Below are 11,974 nucleotides of genomic sequence, written 5' to 3'. Positions count from 1 at the left end.
CCTCAGCATATGACTGAAGTGCCAGGAGAGCACACACTCCCCAGAATCTTTTACCTTCTTGTGCTCCTCACATTTTTGTGTTAGAATCATAGAAACAGAATCATAGAATGGTTTGGAGTGGAAGGGACCTGAAAGCCCATCCAGTTCCAACCCCACTGCCATGGGTAGGGACGCGTCCTGCTAGATCAGGCTCCATCCAACCTGGCTTTGAACACTTCCAGGGATGGGGCACCCACAACCCACCCTGGGCAACCTGTGCCATTGCCTCACCACCCTCAGCATGAAGAATTTCTTCCTAAATGTCTAGGAATAATGTTAGTATGTACAGTTAGAAGCTCACACAACTAGCACTCCATAAGGGCCATATTAAACTACCAGTGAAATCGTTAAGACATCTTTGCCTGAGTTTTCATGTGCAAGAGATTGTGTCCGGGACAACAGTTGTGCAGTCAAGAATTTCAGACGCAATTGGAGTTTTTTGTGTGCTTCTTTTTGCATGCCTGGTCTCAGACTCCAGGGAAAGTTCATATTCATGCAGGATGAATGCTTGAAATTATGTTTGTAGACAAATTTTCCCTGCTGGTATCCAAGAGGCCTCTAATTCCAGAAATCATTTATGAGTTATAACAAAATCATGGTTACAAGAAAACTTCTCTTGCCCGCTAAGTCTGGACAGGCAGGGCCAAAACAACTATTTCCAAACCCATCTGAATTACGTGTTATCTTACCATTTGCCAGGAACTTAATTGCTTTTCCCAAACGGGAAGTAATATTCTTTTATTGTTAAAATTTAAGACGTTAGCAAAGGAGAAATACAGCTGAAAAATCTGTATCTGATGCTAATACATCTCACTAGCCTCCTTGACCAGGTGAAATCCATGCCACATTGTCTTCCACTTATGGTTCCCGTTAGAGCAAAATACAGGACACTCTAGATTCTTCTTCACAGACCAATAGATATCATTAATTTTTCAGAAACTAGTAGTTTAAGATAATTAATACCTGGGGATGGAAGGAGTATTTTAATTTAACTGCTTCCTTGAGGTCATAACTAAAGAACAGTACCAGCCTTATGTAAGAAATAAGTTAATGCAATGGCCAAGGTGAATCATCATAAACATCATCATCTGCTTCACTGTTCATAGAATCATAGAATAGTTTGGGTTGGAAGGGACCTTAAAGATCATCAAGTTCCAATCCCCCTGCCGTGGGCAGGGATATCTCCCAGTAAATCAGGCTGCTCAAGGCCCCATCCAACCTGGCCTCGAACGCCTCCAGGGATGGGGCAAAAACACTGTTGCTGAAATAGTCTTTTTGGTTCCTCCTTAACCACTCTCAAGTCTCAGCCAACAACCAGGGCCTAAAGGCCTGATTTCTGAAGGTAGCCTTCGCATACAAGCATGTATCCTGTTAGATTACCAAAACATGTAGGCACTTTTAAAATCAAAGAGAATTAACGCTACCCTCTATCTACATGTAGTGTTCACCAGTGCCCTGCCTAAGCCTGGAGGCATCTATGGGTATGGTACTGAAGTTTTTTCTAGACCAGCTGTGTGCACAGCACAAGCTATTGGGAAAGATACTGGGAGATGTTGGGGCAACACCAGTTTTCCTGTATCTCTGTCCTGCCTGGATAACCGCCAGGTGAGCTCATCCACTTGTCAGTCCATGACTTCACCACTGCCTTTGTGGCAACGTTGAGTTGTTCAGTCCTTACATGATTTTTAAACCCTGCTGGGATTCATGGCTTAATTTCTCACCTAGGCTAGTTTTAGGCCTTGCTTTAGTGGTGTTCAGTGCCTATCTAGCATGATGCAAGGCACGTATGAGAAGCAGATGGGTGAAGTGATAGATGTTTCTAAGTGTTTTGACCAAATGTTTGAGTGACCTGCCCTGTGCAGAAGACTGGGAGCAAATCTAACACCTCCCTGATGGGACTTGACCTGTGGTAACTGGAAGACTGTCCTCAGCTATTTGCACCCCTTCTTGCTGCCTTTGCCAATTATGCTAGAGGAATTAAAATAACAAGGACTCATCAACCTCATAATACAATCACACTATCAGAGCAGTGCTGTGAGAGATGGGGTCAAATCCCTTCAAGGAGAAGATGGACTTCAGTCAAGCTTTCTTACAGCCCAAGAGGTGCTTTAGTCACTGAGATTTTGCTCTGTTAGGGAGACCTAAACAAGGTGGGTGGAGGAAGCGTGTGTATTTTTGTCTGTGCCTCACCACTTTTCTTCTGGAGGATTAGTCTATGGTAGCTATATGAAAATCCTGGTATTTTTTTCTTATCACTTCAGCCTGTTTGCCCTGGGAATTGATTCTTGTCAGTGGTTTCTTGTCCAGCATTGCTAGTGGACTACCAGCCTTGACTCCATTACCATGGCACATGGTCGCAGCTCAGCAGAGGTAATCCACTGTCTTTCTGGGATTCTATGACCTACAGAATTCTATGACCTATTCTATATCTACATCACTTTCCACCCTGTTCCAGTGCCCAATGACCCTTTCTGTGAAAAATTTTTTCCTAATGTCCAGCCTAAACCTCCCCTGGCGGAGCTTGAGGCCATTCCCTCTTGTCCTGTCCCCTGTCACTTGGGAGAAGAGCCCAGCTCCCTCCTCTCCACAACCTCCTTTCAGGTAGTTGTAGAGAGCAATGAGGTCTCCCCTCAGCCTCCTCTTCTCCAGGCTAAACACCCCCAGCTCTCTCAGCCGCTCCTCATAAGGCCTGTTCTCCAGCCCCTTCACCAGCTTTGTTGCTCTTCTCTGGACTCGCTCCAGAGCCTCAACATCCTTCTTGTGGTGAGGGGCCCAGAACTGAACACAGGATTCGAGGAGCGGTCTCACCAGTGGCGAGTACAGAGGGAGAAGAACCTCCCTGGACCTGCTGGTCACACCGTTTCTGATCCAAGCCAAGATGCCATTGGCCTTCTTGGCCTGTGTGCTGCCTCCATCTCCAAAATCAGACACCTACCCTTCTCTCTGGTGGCTCATGTCCTGCTGTACCGATGACTGCCCACCAAAACCAGCCACTGCGGCACTGGAGCATGGGTCCTCTCAGCCCATTGCCATGTTCTCCACCTATGAGTAGGCACCCATCCCTGCCCTGACCTTCTGTCCTCATGCTGTGGGGTCATGGCAGGTGAGGCCACAGCCACCAGTCTCTCCACATCCCTTCCCATTCTGTTGCATAGAATCTTCTAATTCTTCTGCATCTCCTGCATTGTTCTTGAGTGTCTTCATTTTCCTCCTCTGTCCCTCAGGTAATTTCTTATTGCCTGTCAAAACTGCCCACCCACTTTTGCTTCTCTTTAACTTTCCCCCTAGGGGCCCTGAGCCCTGCTAAAAATAATGATTCGATCCTGTCACCGTTCAGGCTTGTGCGTGGTTATATCAGATGCTTTGTCTGCAGCAGAGTGAACCAGAACACGCAAATGCTGTACTCAAGCAAAATACTTTATTTCTCAAAAACAACTCCATTAATAAATAGTTGGAAAACAAAATAAATTAAAACTGTACATTAAGTTTCACACTTTTAAGGTTTTAAATTAGAATTATCAAAAGCCATCATTTCAGACTCAGATGCAGGGTAAAAGCTGAATGACATTGTTTGTAACCAAGGAACATGAAAAAACCATTTCTGATACAAATAAAGCTCAGCACAATCGCTTAATATTTCTAGCAATTAAACCAGCTGTTGCTCTTCATTACACGGATTAGTTTCTTGTTTTTGATGTCAACTTCATACTGCTTTGATCCATGGAAAAAATAGAAAAGTCCTAGAATTGGAAAGAGAAAATATTGTCAAATCATTATTTTGTTTCTGTATATATATTGATATAAACCTGTTATTTTCTTGGCTGATTTAAAAAAATTAGAACTAACATTTCATATATATATATATTTATTTATTTGAAACATATACTTTTTTGCTTTGGTTGGTGTCTTTTGTTTTGTTTTTAATTAAATTTTAATTTATTTACCATTTTTCTGAAGGGCAGCATCAACTGTGTGGCCAATTCCGTGGAAGTCAGCTGCTATTTTTCTTGGATATCCTCTTTCCATTGACTGGGTATTTTCATTGAAACTAAATAAAGAAATTGCATGAAAACAAGAAATAAGCCTGTGATGTTCAATATTAAAACCAGGTGAAATTTTTACTAAATAAGCCTACTCTTGGCTGAAAATCCAGTAACCGTGAGTATCTGTGATCTCATAGAACTGTATAAATCCTAGCTATGTGAATATTCACACCTTTAGTGGTCTATGCAAGGCTGTTTTCACAACATAAAACTAAAGAATTTACTTCCATTCCCTGAGACTGACAAGAAGGCTGGATTGGGCTTATACTGAGTAATAAATGTAAATCATTATTCAAATGAGCTATTTTAGTTTTACAGCATCCAATCTATGAAGTGACTCTATGAGTGTAATGTAAAATTCTGGTGGAACAATACTCTTTCAAGATAATATTACAGCTTAATTATTAGGGTTAACGTTACTGTTAGCTGAACTGTTTCTTAAAAAGGAAATAATTTAATCTCCTTTCATAGCTTTCTCAATAGATTTGTCATTTATAATTTTCAGAGGCCACTTCTTCCCCATAATGCTTATTGAGTGAATACATGACATGATGATAGAGTCTACTCATATTAGACTTTTATACTAATTTCATGTAATACTGCTTCCTAACAGGTAAACACAGCTGATTCACTTGTGTCTGTTAATCACAGACTGGTAATAGTAAAAGAAGTTGTCTTTATCTCAGGTGTTACAAACTTTGTTCTATAAAAAACCCCATGAGTAATTGCCTCTGAAATTCAGCTTTATACTGGGTGAGAAGGCTGGCAACAAGAGGCCACAAACTTACTGTACAAATTCTAATAGAACTTGACATCTTAAAAGCTACTGTGGTTACCTGCTCTGCAAAAGAGGAATGAGACTTACCTCCAGTACACATTGCCTACAAAGAAATAGGTTGTCTTGGTCTTTGGATCGTGAACAGCTGCATCAATTTTCCTGACACTGGTGGGAAAGCCCAGGTTCTGAATAGGCTTGGGGAAGCCTGACTCTATACTGTAGCCACTGACAGCCCAGTACTGGTTGCCTGAAGGGAAACCAAGAAAAGTTAGTAGAGGTTCTTGAGGAGGCTGAGCTCCTTTTCATCAAAGACCTAGAGCTTTCTGTGAAGCAAATGGCACCAAACAGAACAGATAGCTAGCTGAGAACATAACACTTAGGATACACACAAGTTCAAATTTCAGGTTTGTTGGATTTTCCACTTATAGATGTTAGAGTATTAGCTTGATATTTAAAACTCAACCTATTTTCTAGATGTATTTGGCACATCTAAAAATGTGTTTAAATAACTTAATCATAGAATCATAGAATAATTTGGGTTGGAAGGGACCTTAAAGTTCATCTAGTTCCAACCCCCCTGCCAAGGGCAGGGACACCTCCCACTAGATCAGGCTGCCCAAGGCCCATCCAACCTGGCCTTGAACACTTCCAGGGATGGGGCAGCCACAACTTCTCTGGGCAACCTGTTCCAGTGCCTCACCACTCTTGTTGTGAAGAAATTCCTCCTTATGTCTAGTCTAAATCTGCCCCTCTCCAGTTTTAGACTAGACAGAAGGAAGAATTTCTTCACCTTGAGATCACTGAGGCGATCAATTTTGTCTCATCTGTGAACAGTTCTTACTGTCAAAAGAAGAGCTGTATATTTTACAAGGTTATTGTGAAGCAGCATTAGTAACAATAACAGCATATTCACAACGAAAATGAGTTTAAATATTAAGAAAATATTTTATCAGTTTTAGTATTACTTCCTTAATTATTACATGACATTAACACTACTACTGTTACAACTTTATTAATTTGTAAAACGGACTGATGGAAATTTAAGAGAAATACCTTTAAAAAATAACACTCGATCCTTCTTGTCAATCTCATAAGCAGCATCAAACCCAGCTTCCAGTGACGGCCAGAATGAGGAGATGGTGTCGTGCTCAATTTCTGAGAAATACGGGCTTTTGCGCCAGACATAGCTGATAGAAATGAAGACAGCAGGGTTTCATTGTTCGTATTTCACCAGGAGATCAGTAGCACAGAAATATACTTTAAATACTACTGTCTGGGTGTCGATTATCCATATGAGGGAAAGATATCATCCTCCTTGGGACGAAGGGCTTCGCTTTACCCTGCTCTCATGGATATTTGCCCTTTACTACAGACTGCTCTGAGACCACAGAAGAGCTGAGGTCGGAAGTGAAGTCTAGAGGTAATCTTTGTCCAAATCCTCAGCTCAGGCAGGGGCACCTAGAGCTGGTGGCCCTGTAGGTCTCTCCACTAGCACCCTAACAGCTTGCCCAAGACAGCTTGTGATGACTGTGATAGTGCTGACAATTGAAGATTTTTCTTCATCGTGTCCTGTGCAGGTAGGCACAGCTGCGTTCTTAATTTCAATTTGGTTACAAATGATCGTTAAATATTCTTGAGAAAAGGGACTGTTCCTCCCTTCCCTTCCCTGAAAATTGTGATTTTTTTAAGCTACAGTGTTTCAGAAGAGGAATCAAAGGGGAACCCCATCATTAAAGGAAACTCATTCAATCAAAACACAATTAACAACCCAAGACATGGGTGAAACTCTGGGCCTGGCATGCTGTTCTTCCTCACCAGGGCAGACCTGCCCAGCCAACAGCCTGCTACAGTGTCCAGTGTAAGAACGTGCCTAAGAAGTGGACACATGTAAAAGCAAGGGCTCTCTGCAGACAGTACTAGGCAGTGTCCAGTGCAGACTCCTAGGTTGGAATGCCACCAAAAGTCACCACTGACATTATCTACATAGAATCATAGAATGGTTTGGGTTGGAAAAGACCTTAAAAATCATCCAGTTCCAACCCTCCTGCCATGGGCAGGGACACCTCCCATTAGATCAGGCTGCTCAAGGCCCCATCCAACCTGGCCTTGAACATCTCCAGGGATGGGGCAGCCACAACTTCCCTGGGCAACCTGTGCCAGCGCCTCACCACTCTCGTCATGAAGAAAGTTCTCTTGTCTAGTCTAAATCTGCCGCTTCCAATTTAAAGCCATTGCCCCTAGTCCTATCAGTACCAGCCTTTGCAAACAGTCCCTCCTTGGCTTTCTTGTAGGCCCCCTTCAGGTACTGGAAGGTTGCTCTAAGGTGTCCTTGGAGCCTTCTCCGCGCTGAACAACCCCAACTCTCTCATCTCACATGAGGGGTGATGTGACTAGGATGGTGCTGCATGCAAAGCAGCTGCAGGCTGGGGAATGATGCTGAGATTATTCAGCTTTGCACAATTTTAATAGGCGTGGGTGATGCTGGGTGACGGAATTTTACTCACCTGTCAGTAAACTGTGTTACTCACTCAGCCCTTCTGGGCTAGTAAAATTTTACAAAATTGCCTTACTTCTTTCAGAAAGAAATATCTTCCTTTGTGACCAAGGGAAGATAAATTCCTTGAACTGAACTTTATGCTTTGCCTTTATCAGCCTCACAGAACGGTGTTTCTGGACATGAAAGCACTTACCTGCCTTTGAAGAAGAGTGTTTCCCCACGGAGAGTGGTTATAGCATCAAAAGTCAAATCAGGGTCACAGTCCTTTGGTCTTGTAGGGGTTTCGGAGGGTGTCATTTCTGTTGGTTCTTCCCGCGGTGACATTTCAGTTGGTGCTTCTGCAGGTGTCATTTCAGTTGGCTCTTGTGGGGAATGAGCTTTTGTTGGAAGTGCAGGAGATTCCCTGGGGGATCCTTTGAGGAAGAGATAAGTGGAATTGGAAGGCGAATTAGAACACTTCATGTTGCAGAGCTCCATATGGAGCTAAATGCATAGGTTTCTTAAGGTTAAAACTCAACCAGTAAATTAATGCCATAGAAAATTCCTGGGTTATTTAACTTGGCTCTCTGAGCTGCTGAATGTTAAAATGATCTCTGGCATTGTTTTGCTTTGATAAGCCATTGGACTCTTAAACTGTTTGTGCTTAGGAGTTAATGTAGAGGAAACACCATTTCCATAGGGCAGTTGTACATGTGACCACCCTTTTGTGGAAGGTAGGAGAGTTTACTAGTACAGACATGGGCTGTTCCTCTAGTATCTTTGAAGAAAGGCTCTTGGACCTTCCGACTTACTGGCATGGATAAAGCCCACAGATTTCATTTTGCAGATATGGTCTCTTAGCAACAAAGAAACCAAGAATTTTGCCCAAAAATAATATCAGGAAACTGAACCATAATATGCTACCTGATTTAGGAGGTTTAGTGTATTTTAGCTGTTGGGTAAAATTCATGATAAATACTTATCCATCATCCACAAAAAAAATTATAGAATCACTAGGTTGGAAAAGACCTCTGAGATCATCAAGCACAGCTGTAGCTATCCACTACTAAATCATATCCCTAAGTACTCCATCTACCTGTCTTTTAAATACCTCCAGGGATGGGGACTCAAACACCTCCTTGGGCAGCTGTTTTAGTGCCTGAGGACCCTTTCCGTAAAGAAATTTTTCCTAATGTCCAATGTGAACCTCCCCTGGTGAGGAGGAAATGATGCTTCTTGCTTACCATAGAGGGCCTGAATGCCATCAATATCATCCTGAGGAAGCCTGTAGTTCCTTGTATCCTGTGCCATATAGATGGGATACATCAAAGCACCAAAGACATTGGAATGACCGAGACCTAGGGAGTGGCCCAGCTCATGAGCAGCAACAAGAAATAAGTTGTATCCTAAAAAAAAAAATCAAGCACAAAGAACAAACACTAAATAATTTTTCTTGCATGATGGGGATATATATGCTATCCTTTCAGGCATGATATATTGTTTATGGTCTTATTAAAGGGCAAAATCTAACTATGTCCCAAGTAAGATGTTCTCTGGCATCCTGAAAGAGAAACAGGTTTTGAATTATAAGTATTTATGTCTCGTGGGGAAAACAGTCTGGGGACAGGTTTTGCAGGTGTTGCAGAGATTTTCCTGTGAAAAAAGAACTAATGTTTCTTTAATCTCAGTAATGCCTGAAAACTGGGAGGAATATTTTAGGCACCTGATGAGATTTTGGGAATCATAAATGACATGAAATTCACTTGGTAACTACTTCACAAAGACCAGTAACAAGTAACATCATCCTGGACATTGTTGGAAATCAGAACATCTCACTAGTAGATTTAATTATATAATATTTACTAATAAACTCAAGATTTTTTTTCTTTTGCAGAAGTTAAAGATTTCCTTAATTTTAAATCAGAAAAAAAAAAATAGTGACAGCTCAGTATTACAACTTTTAAGGTCATTACCTGAGGGTGAAAAATCCCTGCCCTACAATGTCATGATTACCCAATATTGCTGTTTCATACTAATCTCATTTCCTTCACTGGACCTGCAACTGCAGCTTGTGTATCAACTTCAGGGCATTGTCATGACTTGAGTCCTGGTCAAAATATGCAGAGTAATTTTACTAAATTGCACTGACATTTTACATCTTGGTAAATACTAGAACTACTGCTATGGGATCCATGACTTCATGGTGTCTTCAAGACATCACTGTCTAATAAAAAGCAAGCGACCCAAGATTTAAAGATACCTACCACTGTAAGTAGTAAATTTTGTCCAGTTTTCATCTTCGTCAAAGTGAGCATCTCCTCCTATGCCATTGCCAGGGGGGTAGGCATGAGCTAGAGTTCCTCCTGGACCATCAAAGGAATAGAAGTCACCATGAACTAAAAAAAAAAAATAAAGGAGAAAAAAAGTGATGCTTTTCATCATCTCTATTAGAAAAAGTGACAAATACTTATCAATCTCAAGCAAGGGAGTCCCCTTACATCCAGATGCAAAGGAGATCATTATATCTGCTTGTCCGCTGTAGAGCCGGGTGAATCTCAAGGGGGTGACACTGCTCCAGAGCTGGAAGGCTTTTGCAATCGCTTCCTCTACATCAGCTTGTAGCATGTCTGGAGTGTAGTTCAAAATCCTGTGAAATAAAGAGAAAGAAATTAAAAGCAATCAGATCACATGTGGCTGGGGCACATAGTATCAAGGTCAAATATTATTACTATTTATAAGTCTCGAGTTGCTCATTTTCAAATTGTTTGCTTACATAACGGAGAGACAGATCACAATTTTCTTTCATGTCTCTCAGAAATCCTCAAGTATGTACTCTCAGTTGTACCTCTTTTATCCACTGAATATATTATTTAGCAGGCTGCTAACTAACTAATGTAAACTCTTGTTTTGTTGCTTTTATCGCTGTATATGAGCCTAAAACAAAGGATGTGAATATTCCTCACATTTGTAGCCCTTTCATCTTGAATGGGGCTTTTATATGGATAAATATAGGAACAAATACTAATGAACCCATTGATATTACTTCTGCCTAACATTCACAAAGCTTCCCAGTGGTGTACAGAGAAATATGCTTTAACGTATGTTACCGATATGTCACATCTTCTTTCTTCCACCTAGGGCTCTGTGGGAAGGTGCTATATGAACGCACATCTGGTATTCCACATCTGGGCTGCTTCATCATGTCCAGCGTCTTACGATTCAGCTTGCCAGTCACCTCTAGCCCAAAGAATGACTGCATTTCTCGGATTTTTTCAGTCATTTGATTGAGGTTCTTTGATTTAAAGAGAGAACTTTTCTCTTCTTTAAAATCATAAAAGTTTTCTAGATATTTCTGATGGAGAAGAAAAAGTAACAACTCAGAATATAAGCAGAGAAATAGAATATGCTACATTACTGATACGTTCATTTTCTCAATAAATTATTTCTTAAGTTCTTTCTGTGGTCCTTACCTTAGCAAAATCTGTATCTTCTTTTTCGTTTTCTGGTACCACTGGGAAAGCACAAGAACATGCAGCATACAGTAGCCCGAGGAAAGGAATGATCTTTGTCTTCATCTTTGCCTCCTTGTAGAAGACAAGGGCTCCTATCAGCCTTTGTAGAAGACCTCTCAATCTCTTCTTCTGTCCCAGGCTTGCCGGTTTTTCTCTATTTATATCAGTTCAGTGCTTGCTAAAGTCAATAACTGCATGACTCAGTTTATAACATCCTCTGATTTCCCACAGAAACACAGAAAACAAATCTAGTTTTAGAAGCAAGCTAACACACGACAGTTTACCTTGCCCAAAAGCCCCTGATTTCGCAATCATGTTATTGGGCAGCATTTTTTTTTCTTCATTCCTAAACTGGAGCAGTATTGTAAACTTACAAGTGTCTTCTTCTATAATTGGTCACCTGCATAAAAATCACCTCATTTTTTAGAAGTGCTGAAGGGAACTGGCTCTTTGTGAGGGACAACAATCTGTAGTTCCTTGTAGCTCATGACAAAAGACTTCCAGGAAACACCCCTCAGTTTTCTCAGTGTGGCACCTGTGCAGTACCTCAGCAGGTCTTCCAATACCTGAAGGGGGCCTTCAAGAAAGCTGGGGAGGGATTTTTTGCAAAGGCATTGAGTGTTAGGATGAAAAGGAGTGGCTTGAAGTTGTAGAGGGGAAGATTTAGACTAGACATTAGGAAGAAATTCTTCACAATGAGGGTGGTGAGACACTGGCACAGGTTGCCCAGGGAAGCTGTGGCTGCCCTGTCCCTGGAGGTGTTCAAGGCCAGGTTGGATGGGGCCTTGGGCAGCCTGATGTAGTGGGAGGTGATCCTGCCCATGGCAGTGGTGTTGGAAATGGATGATCTTTAAGGTCCCATCCAACTCAAACCATTCTATGATTCTATGATTCTATAATTCTATGATTCTATGATTCTATGACTCTACATCAGGGATGAACCCCTTCCTTTAGCCCATCTTGCCCCGATAGTTTCGATGACATAGGCGATTATGCAAATGACTGATTTATCTCTTCTCTTGGATCCCAGTGTGGTTATCAAACCGTCCCACGTTCTGCTACCTGTCCCGTGTAATCACAGATTTACGGCTGCATCCCCTCATTCTCCCAAACTTGCCCCTGGCAC

The 11,974-nt window shown here is 41.7% G+C and overlaps 1 protein-coding gene across 1 annotated transcript; it reads right to left on the bottom strand.

The window, feature by feature from the left end:
* Positions 1-3,495: 3,495 nt before the first annotated feature.
* LOC138735462 (stromelysin-1-like) lies at positions 3,496-10,918 on the bottom strand. The gene is made up of 10 exons (XM_069883513.1): positions 10,807-10,918; positions 10,444-10,688; positions 9,835-9,983; positions 9,601-9,732; positions 8,581-8,742; positions 7,551-7,770; positions 5,914-6,047; positions 4,948-5,107; positions 3,984-4,087; positions 3,496-3,779 (listed from the first exon to the last, which is right to left on the bottom strand). Exons 1-10 carry the CDS (start codon positions 10,909-10,911, stop codon positions 3,679-3,681), a joined length of 1,512 nt encoding a protein of 503 aa, XP_069739614.1. The 5' UTR covers positions 10,912-10,918; the 3' UTR covers positions 3,496-3,678.
* Between the last annotated feature and the right edge of the window lie 1,056 nt (positions 10,919-11,974).

Source organism: Phaenicophaeus curvirostris, chromosome 1 (genome assembly GCF_032191515.1).
Source record: "Phaenicophaeus curvirostris isolate KB17595 chromosome 1, BPBGC_Pcur_1.0, whole genome shotgun sequence".
In the NCBI taxonomy this organism is placed as follows: Eukaryota; Metazoa; Chordata; class Aves; order Cuculiformes; family Cuculidae; genus Phaenicophaeus; species Phaenicophaeus curvirostris.
Note: the sequence above shows the minus strand (reverse complement) of the source record. Positions and strands in the feature narration are given on the sequence as shown.

What these genes read in the sequence shown, in the direction of transcription:
- LOC138735462 (XM_069883513.1), bottom strand. Translation starts at nt 10,911, where the DNA reads ATGAAGACAAAGATCATTCCTTTCCTCGGGCTACTGTATGCTGCATGT. An exon ending in AAAGAAGATGTGACATATCG is followed by an intron (nt 9,984 to 10,443) that starts GTAACATACGTT and finishes TTTATTTCACAG; the next exon opens with GATTTTGAACTACACTCCAG. An exon ending in AAAATTTACTACTTACAGTG is followed by an intron (nt 8,743 to 9,600) that starts GTAGGTATCTTT and finishes TTTTTTTTTTAG; the next exon opens with GATACAACTTATTTCTTGTT.